This window comes from Cydia splendana, chromosome 20, assembly GCF_910591565.1.
Source record: "Cydia splendana chromosome 20, ilCydSple1.2, whole genome shotgun sequence".
Lineage (NCBI taxonomy): Eukaryota > Metazoa > Arthropoda > Insecta > Lepidoptera > Tortricidae > Cydia > Cydia splendana.
In genome coordinates this window covers 8,800,325-8,817,796 of record NC_085979.1, presented here as the reverse complement: position 1 = coordinate 8,817,796, position 17,472 = coordinate 8,800,325, and the positions used below count along the sequence as shown (strand labels likewise).

The window sequence follows — 17,472 nt, the reverse complement described above, 5'->3', positions numbered from 1 at the left end:
CATGGAGTTAACTAGACGCCGACGCTCAGGAAAGGCTAGTGTGGGGTGGCTCTTAGGCGCTAAGCAGAACTTAATATCGCTTAAGACAAGCCGACACAAGCTAAGGAGCATTCCACGGGCTGTCCCGTACAAACGCATTTTATTTCCTGTGATGCGACTTTTTTTTCGGCATTTAAAGCAGGCGATTATTTTTCTGTGCATATTTTTGACCATTTGTCATAGAAAAGGAAACTCTTATACCTGCAAGTCATCAGAAAATTCGTGTTAGTACGGGACAAATGGGTAACAACTTCATGGAATGCTCCTAAGCTGCTTTACACGAAGATTCCTTGTGAGGTATCTCATTTGCAGTGGACCCGCGTAGTCAATGCAATTGAAAACTTGTCAAAAAAAATAGTATGTATATAATTTATAATGACTATTTAGCTGCTAGTATACAATTGGACATATTGACAGCTTTAAAGGATTAGGACTTAGTGTGAAATTGTTATAATTCAGTTTTATACAATTATGTTAGGGTTCTACTAGAACTGAATTTTTAATGCTTTAAGCACAGAATAAATAATAGTACTACCATACAGAAAGGAAACTTCCTACAAAACCGAAGTTTGACAGCGGTTCAGGGTCGAATCATGCTGCCCCTTTTTAATATATGGCACTGTCCCTTTCGGCTATTTATGGTTGTCAAAATTCAAGCCATTATCTGTGGTCGTGCACGCAAAGGGACGTCAATTTGTGTCAACCCTAATAATTGCTCGGAGGAATGCTGAGCCGAGCGGAGCCGAGTTTGGCCGAAGTCAGGAGTTTCGCACCCCTGCTTTAGGCATCACAGATAAGTTAATTTAGTTCAGATGTAGTGCACAATTTATTTCCTTCGTATTTTCAAGGTAACGTACGAACGTGTCTTGCTATTTCAGGCAGTCTCGGTACAAAGTACTGAGGTTGACTGAAGTGACATAACAAATACGATCGTTTTCGAGAAAATACGATGGAAAACAATTATGGACTACGTCTGTAAGAATAGTTTTACTTCGTACAGAGTACATTTCGATATAATTATGTATGTTTGATAGAATTAGAAAAGTTAAACTGATCTTTTGCAGTAAGATGTCATATGTAAGATCATATCGTATTTAAGTTCAAAATATATTTATTTGGTAAATATATGTATATATTACTGCAAAAGATTTCATGATAGTAGTCAAAAAATTTGTACATGTACAAATTTTTTTACTACTATCATGAAATATCATTTCAACGAGAATTGGAAAGATATTTTTGCGTGTTAGTTGTTGTAGAATTTTTGCTGCAATCATGCCCGAGTTTGACAAAATTGTTTTTTTTTTAATGTAAAGTAAATACTACGTACTTACGTAGGTACCTAAGACCCACATTGATGAATGATTATGCAGTAAATTTCAATGCACTAGATCTAGATGACTAGATGTTTTGTAAATAAGATTTTTTGATATAATATGCGATTTTATAATAAGATATGACAAAATAAAAACCACTCCAATTCATATTATGTTTTATTTATTAATTATTAATATTATACAAATAATAATGCTAAATGAGCAAAACATTCTGCTAATAAATAAAAAATAAAAAGTCCCCTTCATTGTTACAGGTAGATAGACAGCTGTAAGTCAAAGTTGCAAAAATATGTGTACACGACCTTATTGCCCATACATTAAAGTAGTGTGTACCTATAGTACCGTGTGTAGTATAGTACCTATAGTTCGTTTTTTTTAGCATTAGAAAGAACTTGTAAGAAGGTAAGCGATCTTGACATGTCTTTTAATTGAAAAACGCTTTATAAAAATCAATAACTATTACTTATGAAAGCAGAAGAATATAAAAGATCGTATTAGATTCATAATAGGCCTGATGACAAATTTTGAAAACCCTTTTAATATCGTCGGTACACTTGTATTAGTTCCGAAAAACACTATATTTCAGTTATACTCATAAGATTTAACATAGATAATTGCATTTTATTATAGCTAGTTTGAACTTCGCGCGAAAACGCCTCTCATGCCATTTGTGACGTCATCATTTAGTTGGTGGTAGGGTGGTAGATATTGTTTACATACTTACAGTTACGAATTTCCCTTGAATCCGAATGATATTGTTAATTCAGCACCATATATTACGATTAGGGATGATAAATACATTACAAAAATTTATCACAATAACTCATTTTACACAAAAACTCTCACACGGTTGCAGTTTAAGATGAATTATTTAGATACATGTAAATTATGAGTGAAAATCACCGAACGCCGCTTTTACTTTTTAATTTTTCATTTTTTCTAGTTACGACAGCCAACATGGCAATGATAGTTCCATTCAGCCAAATAATTAAAAAAGTTTGTTGTTGAAATATCGTATTATTTAGCATTTTATTTCAATAATAACAAATAGATATCTACTTTATATCGTGTAATAATATTTTTTGGACGTAATAAATGTTTAGTGGCGAAATAACATTTTTTTTGCACCTTTCGAACTCTTTGGTGCCCACGTATAGATTTCGGTCAATGAGGTTGTCTATGTTGCTCTAAGAAATATGTTATGGATTGATGACGTCACTGTTTGGAACGTTTCTGATTGGCGTTTCAGTAAAAATGGCCGATTGGAGAATTTTGCACTTTTATTTTATTGAATATATTAATAATCCTTCAGTTTATACTGAGATTGGGCCATTTTTTAGAATCATATTAACATATATGTTTCGTTGAAACCATTATTTCCATGATTCTTTGTTACTTGCAACAGGCCTATTGTTACATATTTGCCGTAACTTATTTTTTTAAATGTGTTTTTCAATTAAAGACACATCAAGATTGTTTACCTTATAAATACCTTAATGCTAAAGAAAACGAACTATATTTTTGGTACACAAATTTATAATATGGTGCAATATTTACATTATTGACGTAAATACTCGTACCTAAATACTTCTGCAGTGTACATATCTATTAGACTATCTAATACCTTTAAACGAGCAATTGTTGTTTATTTATATATATTTCGGATCTCAAAAACGGCTCTAACGATTTCGATGAAATTTGCTAATGGGGGGTTTCGGGGGCGATAAATCGATCTACGTCTTATCTCTGAGAAAACGCGCATTTTTGAGTCTTTATATGTTTTCCGAGAATAGCTCGGTCTCCCAGATATTACTAAATAAAAGAGGAACATCTTAGTTTTTATATATTATAACAAAACAAGCAAATTAACTTTTCAACGTTTTAATGTACATAGGTATATTACACCTTTTAATTATCTACCTTAACATAAATAAAATAAAATCTTAATACATATGAAACGGATTTATGAAATATAATATTTGCGAAACTTTTAGTAATAGGAGTGTACATGAATACATTTTGAGTATTAGCAATATAAAATCATAACTATTTACAACAGTCAAAGTATCACATATTAGCGTCTAACAGAAATTGTAATAAAATTATATCCTAAAAATAACTTATAGAGTCTGAGTGGAAAGAGAAAAGTCGTTAAATATATGGAAACCAATATATTCTCTGACTCTTTTCTTTCCGCACAGACTCTAGAATCTTCTTTAGATGCCAAGCAATCAAGGCCATGGCGCCGATGCGAGCTTTTATTATAAATGTTTTAAAGTTGGTGCGATAAATGTTTTTATTGGGTAAATAGGCATATTAAGTAGAGCGGATTATTTGATCTGATTAAATTTTTGAGTAATATTGTTGTTTTTGGCTTTCCCGCTTTGAAAAACAAATTACACGTGATATCTTTTCTGACCCCCCCTCCCCCATCGTGATCATTCGTGATATTGTACGATCACATGATTTCTGGAAGACCCCATTCGGGTATGGTGCTTTACGCACCGTATTCCTTCTTTCCCCGGACGCAACATCCCCTTTTAGCATGAATAGGCCTGTTGCAAGTAACAAAGAATCATGGAAATAATGGTTTCAAAGAAACATATATGTTAATATGATTCTAAAAAATGGCCTAATCTCAGTATAAACTGAAGGATTATTAAGATATTCAATAAAATAAAAGTGCAAAATTCTCCAATCGGCCATTATTACTGAAACGCCAATCAGAAGCGTTCCAAACAGTGACGTCATCAATCCATAACATATTTCTTAGAGCAACATAGACAACCTCATTGACCGAAATCTATACGTCCTCACCAAAGAGTTCGAAAGGTGCAAAAAAAATATTATTTCGCCACTAAACATTTATTACGTACAATAAATATTATTACACGATATAAAATAGATATCTATTTGTTATTATTTAAATAAAATGCTAAATAATACGATATTTCAACAACAAACTTTTAATTATTTGGCTGAATGGAACTATCATTGCCTTGTTGGCTGTCGTAATTAGAAAAAATGAAAAATTAAAAAGTAAAACCGGCGCTCGGTGATTTTCACTCAAAATTTACATGTATCTAAATAATTCATCTTAAACTGCAACCGTGTGAGAGTTTTTGTGTAAAATGAGTTATTGTGATAAATTGTTGTAATGTATTTATCATCCCTAATCGTAATATATGGTGCTGAATTAACAATATCATTCGGATTCAAGGGAAATTCGTAACTGTAAGTATGTAAACAATGTCTACCACCCTACCACCAACTAAATAATGACGTCACAAATGGCATGCGAGGCGTTTTCGCGCGATGTTTAAACTAGCTATAATAAAATGCAATTATCTATGTTAAATCTTATGAGTATAGCTGAAATATTGTGTTTTTCGGAACCAATACAAGTGTACCGACAATAATAAAAGGGATTTCAAAATTTGTCATCAGGCCTATTGCAACATATTGACGGTCTTAACATTTTTGAAAAAAAGTATTACAGTAAGGAAAAGTTCTAATGAAAGAAATAAATCCTTATTAAATTGTTAACACCCAGTATTTTATACATGTTATAAGTTTTAGCGCTAAATTCCATATTTAAAAAGTATCGTAACCTTAAAGTCATACCAAAGAGAATAGATAGTATAGAGGGGTCCTGTCATAGTAAATTTTGTTGTCACAGTAAATTTACTGCCATCTATCGACACACGACTAAAACTCAAAATGAAAACGTATAAAATTATCAAAAAAATGGATATATACATGGATAAATAATTTTAATATTTTTATATCATTTTGACCCATGTTCATTCACTGATATCTATGTGTTAAAATTGTTAAATATGAAACGGTGTCGTCACGCCATCTAGCCGAGCATAGGCTAAAGGTGTGTGCGCCATCTATCCGAGAATGACTTTTTCTTGATTTCCGAGGCACGTTTTTTCCTTAGACTTTATTCATCTTATACGAAGTTACATATGTCATTGGTCATGCTAACTCGTCGTAATTCCGCTAGATGGCGCTCACTTCCACACATTAATAACTCCGTCCGCGGCCGCGCTGACCAGGTACGGTTTGTGTCCCTCCACGACGGCGAGGTCCGTGAGCGGCGCCGCGTGCTGGAACGAGCGCGACTCCACGCTGCGGTACACGTTGTCGTCCATCACCGACACTGGCGGCTGCGACTTGCAGTATTCTTGGATGACGGTGGTGCCATCTATTATGCGGCTCCTGGAAATACAAGTGACATTTTTAGGGTAAAAACGGGACCCTATTACTAGGACTCCGCTGTCCGTGTCTGTCCGTCTGTCTATCACCAGGCCGTACCTATCTCATGAACCGTGATAGGCTGATAGCTAGGCACTAGGCAGTTGAAATTTTCACAGATGATGTATTTCTGTTGCCGCTATAACAACAAATACTAAAAACAGTAAAAACAGAATTGAATAAATATTTAAGTGGGGCTTCCATACAACAAACGTGATATTTTTGTCGTTTTTTGCGTAATGGTACGGAACCCTTTGTGCGCGAATCCGACTCGCTCTTGGCCGATTTGTAGTTTTTAAATTCGAATGTGCCAACGTATTTGATTTGTTGTTACTGGAGTAACACGAGCACACGTCACATATGCGTTAGGGGTGTGCTAATAGTGCTGATATACCCAGTGTGAAATTCTGTCTTTTTAAAATAGACAACACATTGGCTTGTATCTAAGAGCATTGCATTTTGCTTTTTTATTAATGGCACAGAGATACTATAGTTAGTCAAACCAATTTGTCAGTCAGTAACAACCAGGAAAACTATACTCATCCTTTTCTTATGGGTGCTAGTACTAGTGTAAGACAGAGATAGTATGATTCTCTCTGTCTATGATTGAAATGCGACAGTCCTTTGACAAACTATAGGTATATACAGAAATCTCACTGTCTAGCAACTCTAGCAGAACTGTAACTAGTAAAGAGACTGGCCTAAAAACGATTGGGCTAGCGATTAAAAAGTTTTAAATAGCGTCATTATTGGTTATATTGGGATGTATACTCTGTCAAGCCATTTCCGTCAGTAGAAAAGAGCGGTAAAGGACCATGGGCAAATTTGTATGGGCACTGTCCCCGCCCACCAACAGAAATGAAACATGTCTCATTTAATAGATCTTGGCAAAGTGATGATTTTTTACTATGACGAGAATCGCCCTATGTATGGGGTTTTTTTCTGTCCCTAAGCAGTTATGTTTTCATGGCGGTGTTCCGGTTTGAAGGGTGAGACATGGCAGTGCAATTACTGGGTATTGTGGCATAAGATCTTTACGTCACATGGTCGGTAACGCGTATTACGTGATAACCATGAGTTGTTACATCCGTCTATAGGCTGCGGTGACTGTTTACCATCACGCAGCCCCGCATGCTTGTTTATCAATCAACTAGTATAATAAAAAAACAAAAACTTTCAATGAAATGAGCAAAAAATATGTAAAAACAAAACACGGTTTTCCAAGAAAACCCCATACATATGGCGATCCTCGTCATAGTAAAAAATCATCAGGTTGCTAAGATCTATTAAATGAGACATGTTTCATTTCTGTTGGTGGGTGGGGACATTTCTGCCCATGGTCCTTTAAATAAATTCGTCATTATCATCCCATAGAAAATTTGAATTTCGCGACATTTTCTACTAACAAACTTACTTGACCGGCTATATCTCACTGTTTACCCAACAGTTCTTATCTTCCTAGATTCAAGTACCTGTGTTGGTGTTGTGCCGGCGGAGCCAACGCTGTGGAATCCTCAGCGCGCGAGAGGCTCCAATATCTCAGCCGCTGGTCTGAACCACCAGTCACGAGCCACGGCTGCCCGTCTGTGGCGCCCGCTACACCGCAGCTTAGGTAGTTGGATGCCTAAAGACATTCAAAACATATTAGAAGAGAGAAAGGGGATAGTGGATGTGAATGAGAAAAGTTATGTACGCGTCTCGTGCTCCTGGAGCCCCCAGTAGCAAGCTGTCTCTGTCTAAGGTAGTCATGTCATGTCATGGGGCATCATAGAAGCACAATCCTGGTCACGGCACCAAATTGTAACAACCTACTTATTAACGAAATCACACTTTACTGAGTATTCGTTCATCATTGAAGTATAATAACGCCCAACCCTGTTGTCTCTGTGTAATAGTCATATACCCTCTGGTACCAAGTAATAGAGCCACATGAGGCATCTTTTTAGGGTTCCGTACCCAAAGGGTAAAACGGGACCCTATTACTAAGACTTCGCTGTCCGTCCGTCCGTCCGTCCGTCCGTCCGTCCGTCTGTCACCAGGCTGTATCTCTCGAACCGTGATAGCTAGACAGTTGAAATTTTCACAGATGATGTATTTCTGTTGCCGCTATAACAACAAATACTAAAAACAGAATAAAATAAAGATTTAAATGGGGCTCCCATACAACAAACGTGATTTTTGACCAAAGTTAAGCAACGTCGGGAGTGGTCAGTATTTGGATGGGTGACCGTTTTTTTTTGCTTGTTTTTTGTTTTTTTTTTTTTGCATTATGGTACGGAACCCTTCGTGCGCGAGTCCGACTCGCACTTGCCCGGTTTTTTGATATTTCACATTCATACACAAATCGACCTAGCCCCAAACTAAGCAAAGCTTGTATTATGGCTACTAGGCGAGGATATACATACTTACATATACCTAGATAAATATAATCTTAGATAGACATAAATGTAATCTTAGACATATATAACATACATAACTCAGAAGCAAATATTCGTGATAAACACAAAATTAAATTTCCTTACCGGGATTCGAAACTGGGGCCTCCTGCTTTGTAGGCAGGATCACTATCGACTCAGCTAGGAGCCTGTTAAAAGCCGTTGGGGCTTTCTAGCGAAATCCTGGTCACGGCACCAATATGGAATATTAGGCAAAGCTCTGCGTAGGCGTCACTATTAGCACATACAGTAAACAAACCTCATTGACACATCATGCGTCACTAGGTCAATCACATGACCTACCGTGAAACACGACAATCGAAAGTTCGGTTTCTGCCTCTCTATCAATCTTGCTAATTCGATCGATAGAGAGGCAGATAAAGAAATTTCGACCACCTGGTAACAAACTAACAAACCGCCTTGGTGCATCAATGTCATAATAGTGAAAACTTGTCAAAAAACTGTTTAAGGCCTAGTGTGTATAAGTTACTCTATGGTTTACTAAACAAATTAGTGCTGCACTCTGGCGGCAGAACATTGCAGTAATACTCGCAATTATGACAGCTCGCTACTTCACTCTGAGTCATGTACCCACCGGCGCCTGGTAGTCGAGCGGCACGGGCCCGGCGGCGGCGGGCCACAGCGCGTGCGTGCGCTGCGTGCTCTCCAGGCACCACGCCGCCGCGTCGCGGGCTCCGAGCGCCCACACCAGCGAGGACTGTCCACCGCCGAACCCCACTATGCGGCGGACGCGCTCCGCTGTTACAGACGTTCAATTATTGAATAACATTATTAACACGATCGAGCCTGTGAGTAAAAAGTTTAAAATGGCGTCCTTTTAAAACGGACTCGCTGTAATTGTAGTTCAAAGACCAAATTTGACCAACTATGAATATAAAATCAAACTTTTCTATCAAAGTATAAACTTGTTTCCATACTTTTGGCCTTGGGTGTACGTATAGGTACGTATTTATATATTTCGGGGATCTCGGAAACGGCTCTAACGATTTCGATGAAATTTGCTATATAGGGGTTTTCGGAGCGAAAAATCGATCTAGCTAGGTCTTAACTCTGGGAAAACGCACACTTTTGAGTTTGTATATGTTTTCCGTCTCCCAGATATTATTGTGTAAATAAATACACGTGATGTCTTATCAAAAATAATGATTGATTTAATGAAAATATCAGTGAACAATGTTATACCACAGAATAAATAATAGTACTAGGTACAGAAGACTCACTCTCTAACAAAACGCGTCTGTTACGATCAGCACAGATATGGCCGTTAGGTAGCGACAGCGCCACGCGCGGCTTATGGCTTTCCCCAAAATTGGGGTGGAACGGATGTACTTTTAGCTACCTGTAGCAAAGCGACGAATTCGCGGAGTGAGCCACGCCTGGTTATACTTACAATTAGGATGTCGCACAGAAGTAATAGGGAGCTGGAAGCGCAGGTCCCACACGCATATAGCACCGCTGGAGGTACCCGCACACAGGTACCCGCCTCGCGTGTACATGCACGTGTACACGCCCTGTTTGAGGTCGCCTTGAAGCTTCCATGCGTTGCCTACAAATAACATTGATGTAAATGGTAGATCGTACAGAACTGGTTAACCAGAGGGAACCATGTATAATGAGTTATCTGTTTTATTTTTTTATTTAGATAATAAAGTTATCCTGGTTAGTCATGAGTCATGAGCAAATAGTAAAACGACCTATTTCAAGATCGAGAAGAAAGAAGAAAGGTCTATAACGAAATCAATTTATAGCTATTTAGTGGAGTAAACGAAGCACGATGTTGTATGGAGACCCATGCATTAATTCCTCAGTCGATGAAATTTTGCTTGGTTATTGTATAGTATGAGCCGAAACTAACATATGAAATATCCAAAAAAAAAAAACACTCCTAAGTTAGGTTTTTATACGTAAAAATACAAATCTGTTTATATATTGAACCGAGTAATTCCTCCGTCCAAAATTATTTTACCAAATAAGTTATTTGTATCAGCATGTGATACTAGAAAAAAATCAAAAACTTTTGTCAAACATGAGAATATTTTTTTATGATAATTCCTTTTTTTGGTGCTCATTTTCATCGGAAAATTGCTCTGTCAATTTTTTCTTCTTATATGATCTTAGAATATAATTTAGCGTAGAGGGTAAGAAAATCCAAAAAAAATGCATACCCAAATTTATGTATTTTAGAACTATTAAAAACTGAGAGTGGAAAATTTCTCAGCCTGATTTCTTTTTAAATATATACTGAGTAGTCACGTATACACTTAAATCCAAAATATCCAAAAGAAATATCATCCAGGACACCGAAATTTTGGAAGCGAAGATAAATCCATCCCGCGGTTACGCAATAATGTACCGTCTTCCTTTATTTATTTATTTATTTAAAATTTAAGTCAGGCAACAAGGCCCATATTATAAATACCTTACCGACTAACATACATATATATTTTATAAACTTAAAAACTAAACACTATTTATGCGACAAAACGGCGTGGCTCCGTTGAATCGGCTGTTCTTGTGTCGGATTCGGCAGTTTGCCCCGGAACCTCCGAAACACGACACCTTTCGGCCAGAAGTCGGCGCACTCGATGGTCTCCTGCAGCGGTCGCGGCACGCGCACCACAAAAGAGTTGAAGTGCACGTAGTGACGTGACGTGACGTGACGTGTGCTTTAGCAGTTTAGTGCAGATTAGCGTCCTTGTGCTTCTAGTACGACCCGACCGCGTGACCCGCAGCCTGCACTTAATGGCTCCTCTACACGTTGGGCCAGCGCCGGCCACTCCAAGGGACGCAGCCATGCGGTAGAATGAGATAGCAATATCACTTGCTCCCTCTAACGCTTAAATGCGTCCCTTGGAGTGGCCGGCGCTGGCCCATCGTGTAGAGCTGTAGAGGAGCCATAAGAGTTGTCGTTGTCACTAGTGTGTGATTCTTTACACTACATTTAGTGATTTTTGGGATCATCAACTATGGGACGATAATCCTTCGCTACATTTTTTTAAATTTGCCGCCTTTTTCTACTGACAAGATTTGCTTGACCAAGTATATTTTACAAAAAAAATATTGCAGCAGTGGCAACATTGTAAGTTTTTTTGATCTTGAATTACGTTTTTTAGTATAGAAAAGCAGCAAGCCGCCACCGCCGGGTAGTATAGGGCGAGGCGCGGCGCGCGCGCGGGCGGCGGCCGGTACCGCTCACGCACCCCGCTTGTACTCCGCTCCCTACACACTGTTCCCGTTATGTTTCGTTTTTAATGCGCTCGTTATTTTTTTGGATGTTTTTATAGATGAATGGAAAGAAAACTGTGAACTTAATTCAATAAATAAAATGGATAGAGAAATTTTCCACAGCGAGTAAAAAGGCAATTTCTGAAAATAGTATAGTTACATGGTAATTTTTTTGGATTTTCATTTTGTAGGTATAAAACGGCAATAAGCTGGCATTCCAGTGAAAAAATTAGACTGAGCAATTTTCCGGTCCAAGACACACCAAAAAATTATATTTTATTAATATTGGTATTTCTGCTGGGATATTTTTTTGGATATTTCATATATTGTTGCAATACGTTACATGAATATGTCCGGTGAAGAAAGTTTGAACGGAGCATTTTTCTGTAAAAAGATATTAACGATTTGAGACTTTAGGTATTTACTTTAATTCTATTATTATTATTCTTTGGATATTTATACAATACTTATTATTTATTGATACTTTATCATACTGTAAAGTTTTTTCTGGCTGAGGAATTACTGCGGGGTCCACTACCTTTATTTACTACATTATATTAGCCAAGTTGCTCAGTATGTTTATTTTAAGACTGTTTGTTTCTCAATAAATAAATAAAAAAAACAATCTAAACCAGGATTTTTGAAGAGATACCCTGGTCACGGCACCAAATTGTAACACAACACCTTTTACGAAGTTACACTTTATTGAGTATTGGTCAATCTCGCCGTCTCTAACTTCGCATTCAACATATTGTTTTAAGAGATTATGTTTAGAATTAACATTATATCGGTTATTACGTATGACCCTACTATTGTTAGGTAATAATAATCTCAGTAAGAGTCAGACTCAAAAACAATTGTATTGGTTTTGAATTTGAAACCCCTAGTTCCTGAATAAAACTTGGCGAAATTTTTACACAGGCTCTTAAAATATTATATAAAATTAAAATTCGACTTAATCAAGCACCGTTCTCCTAGTTGAATAATTGACTTTACATACATCTGGTGCACCATTGCGACACCCTGTGCTATAATGAGCACATTACGTCACTACGTTAAAAATTTAAAGGGCCATATGTATTGTAAAACGTTGTACGATACACGTACGAAAAGGTAATTCGCATCTCGTGTCGTTTTAAAACCTTGGAGTGATCCAAGGAATAATGTTGCTATAAAAGATAGTAGATTCGGCCTGTAATATATTTTACTCAAAAATGGACGGCAAAGTCGACTTTGCCGCTTAAAAAAATTGGTCGCGAGGCGCATAGTTTATGGTCAGTCAAAAATTAAAAAGTTAAAAACAATGTAGTCTCGATTTTGGGACTGCAATGTTGCATACAAATTCCATTATTTGTCGAGTTCCAAACTTTTATAAAAGTTGTAATGGCCATATCAAATGAAGGCACAGGCCCATTAAACAGCCAAACAGATGATAAGTACTTATAAATATAATGTTGGTACCGCGACTATTTAGCTGTCTCAAATAGGTTGGCGTATTTTCGGCAGAAAAATACACTTCTATTTTTGAATTAAAAAAATAAAAAGGCGGCTAAGCTAATTTTTTTAATTTTTTCTACTTTTTTCTGTGAAAAAATATACGTAAGAACGTTGCTTTTGTAAAATATTTATATTATATTTATATTTTTTGCACCATTTTTGAGAAAAGCACTATATATGACTCGGCTGGAAGGCTACTTGCTGGCTTCGGATTCAATTAAACGGACTCCCAAGGTCGTCCGTTTAATACGAATCCTCAGCCTTCAAGTAGCTACTTCCGAGCCTCGACAATAATGTACTATTATTACCTGGAGCTCTCAGGTCCCAGCCGACGACGGTGGCATAGAGCGTGCAGTACGCCACGACGCCGCCAGCACACGTCACGCAGCAGCACCCGCCCTACAATACAATAGGAAATTTTTAAACGAACGATAAAAGACACGCATTTCTGACCAGGCGGCCTAACCAAGGTGACAATCCCTTGCGGTTTGCTATCAAATCGCTTTGTAGGGACCGTGCGCGTTGGAGGATCTGCCATCTTGAGGCCTGAATCGGAAACATATATGCACATGTACAATATTGTACATTGCCAAAGCAAGTGCTACCATCTACCGTTCCCGTCGGTACGTTTCCTTGTGCATAGTAGGTTCTGCCATCTTGTGAGCTACATCGGAAGTATAAACGACACTGCCCCTTATAGTTCATGCACGGGGCCTATCACTCTTTCACATTAGTGTGACAGTGACAGTTGCGTTTCGTTCGCTACGGAGCATTAGCTATTGGCATGTTGTCTACGGGGTCAGGTATTTTGGCGCTCGAACGCGGAGTAACCGTGTTCCGGGACTTTCCGAACAAAAATAAACAATATAATGAAAATAGGTACCTCTGCGCCCATCTCCAGCTGCCGGCACTGCGACAGTGTCATACGCGACGAGCCGGAGTCTGGTCTGTAATAAAAGACACGTTAAAAACTTAATATTACGTACGTTTTAGGTGGTATTTTGGGTTCAAGCTCAGTTGTGCCGAATGCCACCTAAGGCCCAGCCATACAAATGAAAAATGCAAAATTTGCCACTGAAATATGAACCTACACTGTACGAAATTTTGCGACGAAACTTTACGTACGAAAATTTGATATTTTGCGTTGTTCAAAAATAGAACGAAACATAGCAAAAGCAACTCTGTTCCCAATCGAATATGATTATATTTCCTTGAACTGAATAAGTATTCTAGGTAGGACCTTGGGCCTTAGGAGGCTAGAGTAGAAAAATCAGCCAGGGTCCTTATGATACGTAGGTGACAGGTCAAACCGGACTACAGATGTAGTTCCTAATTATTTTCCATAGTATCTTCACGGGAACGTACGAACGTGTCTTGCTATTTCAATCAGTTTCGTTACAAAAAGTACTGACGTTAAAACTGGCAAAGAGAATTTGAAATAGAGAGTTACTGTCATGGTAAATTATGTAGCTACAGTACATTTACTGCCATCTTTCGAAAGACGATTAAAACTGTTAGAACGCCAATTGACTTTAATCATTATTCTTTCACTGATATGTTTTAACCTTCAGCCTACTCTCGAGTAGATGGCGTTAATATTAATATTTAATAAGTTAACACATACTTATCTGTGAAAGAATAAGGATCAAACTCAAATGGTGTTCTAACAGTTTTATGTTCGGTCGAAAGATGGCTCGACGTTGACAATCCGTCTCTATACACTCTATTCTCTTTGAAACTGGCTTCTGTAAGGGTAAGTACTGACTGGTAAAACTGGACTACTACTGTTTCTCAGTTGCTAATCACGGATATTCATAATCATGAATTACATGTACTCTTAATCATTTACATTTAACACTTTAAAACCGGACTGATCCCAACAAGGTCCAGTTTACTCTCTGGGTTCGAAGGTCAGATGGCAGTCGCTTTCGTAAAAACTAGTGCCTACGCCAATTCTCGGGGTTAGTTGTCAAGCGGACCCCAGGCTCCCATGAGCCGTGGCAAAATGCCGGGATAACGCGAGGAAGAAAGAAAGACTTTAAACTCCGCAAGAGTACACATAATGGGGTTGGCAACTGTCAAAGGTTTGCCTAGATGGCGCCATCATAGCTTGCCCCTTTTTCTATGAGATTTGGCTTAAAGAGCTGGCATCCAGAGTATTAAAAAAACAAAAATTTGACACAATTCTAGGGATTGACGGGGCAAGCTATGATGGCGCCATCTGCTAAAAACTTCCACCGGCCAACCCCATTAAAGTCATTAAAATTTTGCTGGGACGTCAGTCTTCCGTGAGCACAGCTAGTGCTACCCGGCTGAAACGTCGGAAATAAAGGTATGTAATGACATTAATTATGCATTTATATTTAGTAAACAAACCTAAGTACAAATATGGAGCCCTCCTGGGTGGCGGCGACGAATGATTGTCCGCCTTCGCAGGCCGCCATTGAGATCACTGGGCCGGCGCCTCGATTGTACATCGCTTTTGATCTGATAGCAAATGAAAATCATAAAAAATATACTTTATAAGCGGTTATATTTATAAAACTTAGGGAACAATTTTTATTTTACTTATTTAATGTTTTAATTTGTGTGTCGCACTACTATACACCAAGAAATGTAATCGGTGATCAGGAACCGATTTTTCTAATTCAGTCATCGATGGCGATCACATTTAACTATGGGACCAACCTCGAAATAACAAAAAAAAATTTGCCTGTTTCATACATTTGGGTTGGTCCGATGTTGATATTTTCTATGAGAGAGTTAATTTTTTTTTCGCGATTTCGCGGTTGGTTTCATAGTTAAATGTGATCGCCATCGCTGACTGAATTAGAAAAATTGGTTCCTGATCACCGATTAAAAATCATCGTGTTTATGTATATATCTTATAGAACAAAGTCCCCCGCCGCGGCTGTCTGTATGTTCGCGATAAACTTAAAAACTACTGAACGGTTTTCCATGCGGTTTTGACCTTTCAATAGAATGATTCTTGCGGAAGGTTTAGGTGTATAATTTGTTAAGGTTTTGTGTAACCCGTGCGAAGCCGGGGCGGGTCGCTAGTCTAAGGCAGTGGGGAGACATTCCTGACTTCGGGCAAACTCAGCTCCGTTCGGCTCAACATTGCTCCGAGCAATTATTAAGGTTAACACAATTTGAAGTCCCTTTGCGTGCACGACCACAGATAAGATAATGACTTGAATTTTGACAACCCTAAGCAGCCCAAAGGGATACTGCCATTAGTTAGAAAGGGTTATCATGATTCGACCCTGAATCGCTGTCAAACTTCGGGTTTAGAGGAAGTGTCCTTTCTGTACGGTAGTACTATTACATATTCTGTTTCTAAGGTCAAGATAATTACTTACTTATTGACATACGCGTGCTGAGCGAGACGGTTAGCATCCCATAGTCTCACGGTTCCATCGTCAGAACATGAGCCGAAGAGGTTCTTTTGGGCCGGCAACGTCACCAGCTGGGTCACGCGAGCCCTGTGTTGTGAACAAAACGTGAGGGATAAGCACGGGATAAGACATACACCGTGTTTTTTTTTTTATTTCCGTTAATTTCAAGGGTGCATTCCTGAGCTTAAATCAAGTAAGTTTCTCAAAGACACCGATGTTCTAATTAAGTCCATTTCGGAGATAATCCATAATTTATTTTTTTCCTATAATACCTCTACAAGCGTGTACACTTGCCTTAGGGCCGGCTTACATATTGATTAGTGTTTAGAATGAGTTCATACATTTGCTACTAAACTTAAGTACAATCTCGGTCGATTGATGTACGAAATGACATTGATATGTCACAGATTTCAATTGTTTGGTTGAGTTAAATGTAATGCCCGTGTTACAACAACGCTATATGCTACATTTAATTACTTTTTAAACAAAAAAAAAAAAACAAAAAAAAAAACAAAAAAAATTTTTTTTGAAAATTAACTATGCCATTTAGTTCTTATAAACGTACTTAACTATACCCCGAAGTTAACGGAATTCAATAAAAACACGGTGTAGAAGACAACAGTTAAGTTAATTATAATCAATAATATCAGAATTTATCTTATACCCTTAAACGAGCAATTCTTGTATATTTATTTATTTATATGTATATATATTCCGGGGATCTCGGAAACGGCTCTAACGATTTCGATGAAATTTGCTATATGGGGGTTTTCGGGAGCGAAAGATCGATCTAGCTAGGTCTTAAGGGGCCCACTGATTAACAGTCCGCCGGACGGTATCGGCCCGTCAGTTAGTTTTGACAGTTCCGAACAACTGACAGGCCGATACCGTCCGGCGGACTGTTAATCAGTGGGCCCCTTTATCTCTGGGAAATCGCGCATTTTTGAGTTTTTATGTTTTACGAGCAAAGCTCGGTCTCCCAGATATTATTATAATTAACTTTCCCCCTATAATCTTTTTAAGTATTGATCATAGCGAAGAAGTACAGTCTTTTTTATAGAAAATTCTATGTAGATTATTTATAATTAGGAACATTTTTTGCCATATTTACGAAAAAATAATAAAAAAAAAGGAACGGTATAACAATAAATAATGTGAGTTTATCTTTTCCTTTTAATCAACTTTATTTCGTATTACAAGAAAGTTCAAAATTGCACTCACCATTCAACTATCAGGTTTTATCTACCCGTCCCTTTT

General features: G+C 37.7%; 1 protein-coding gene across 1 annotated transcript in view; it reads right to left on the bottom strand.

Annotated features, from left to right (window-relative positions):
• Window positions 1-4,904: 4,904 nt before the first annotated feature.
• The window catches only part of LOC134800823 (phosphoinositide 3-kinase regulatory subunit 4), a 54,614-nt gene continuing 42,046 nt past the window's right edge, over window positions 4,905-17,472 (bottom strand). The window contains exons 24-31 of the mRNA XM_063773380.1: window positions 16,180-16,302; window positions 15,194-15,304; window positions 13,701-13,764; window positions 13,126-13,216; window positions 9,486-9,641; window positions 8,670-8,833; window positions 7,112-7,263; window positions 4,905-5,603 (exon numbers count right to left, since the gene is read on the bottom strand). Of these exons, the coding sequence (XP_063629450.1) occupies window positions 5,396-5,603; window positions 7,112-7,263; window positions 8,670-8,833; window positions 9,486-9,641; window positions 13,126-13,216; window positions 13,701-13,764; window positions 15,194-15,304; window positions 16,180-16,302 (1,069 nt within the window). The 3' untranslated portion in view covers window positions 4,905-5,395. The remainder of the gene's footprint in view (window positions 5,604-7,111; window positions 7,264-8,669; window positions 8,834-9,485; window positions 9,642-13,125; window positions 13,217-13,700; window positions 13,765-15,193; window positions 15,305-16,179; window positions 16,303-17,472) is intronic.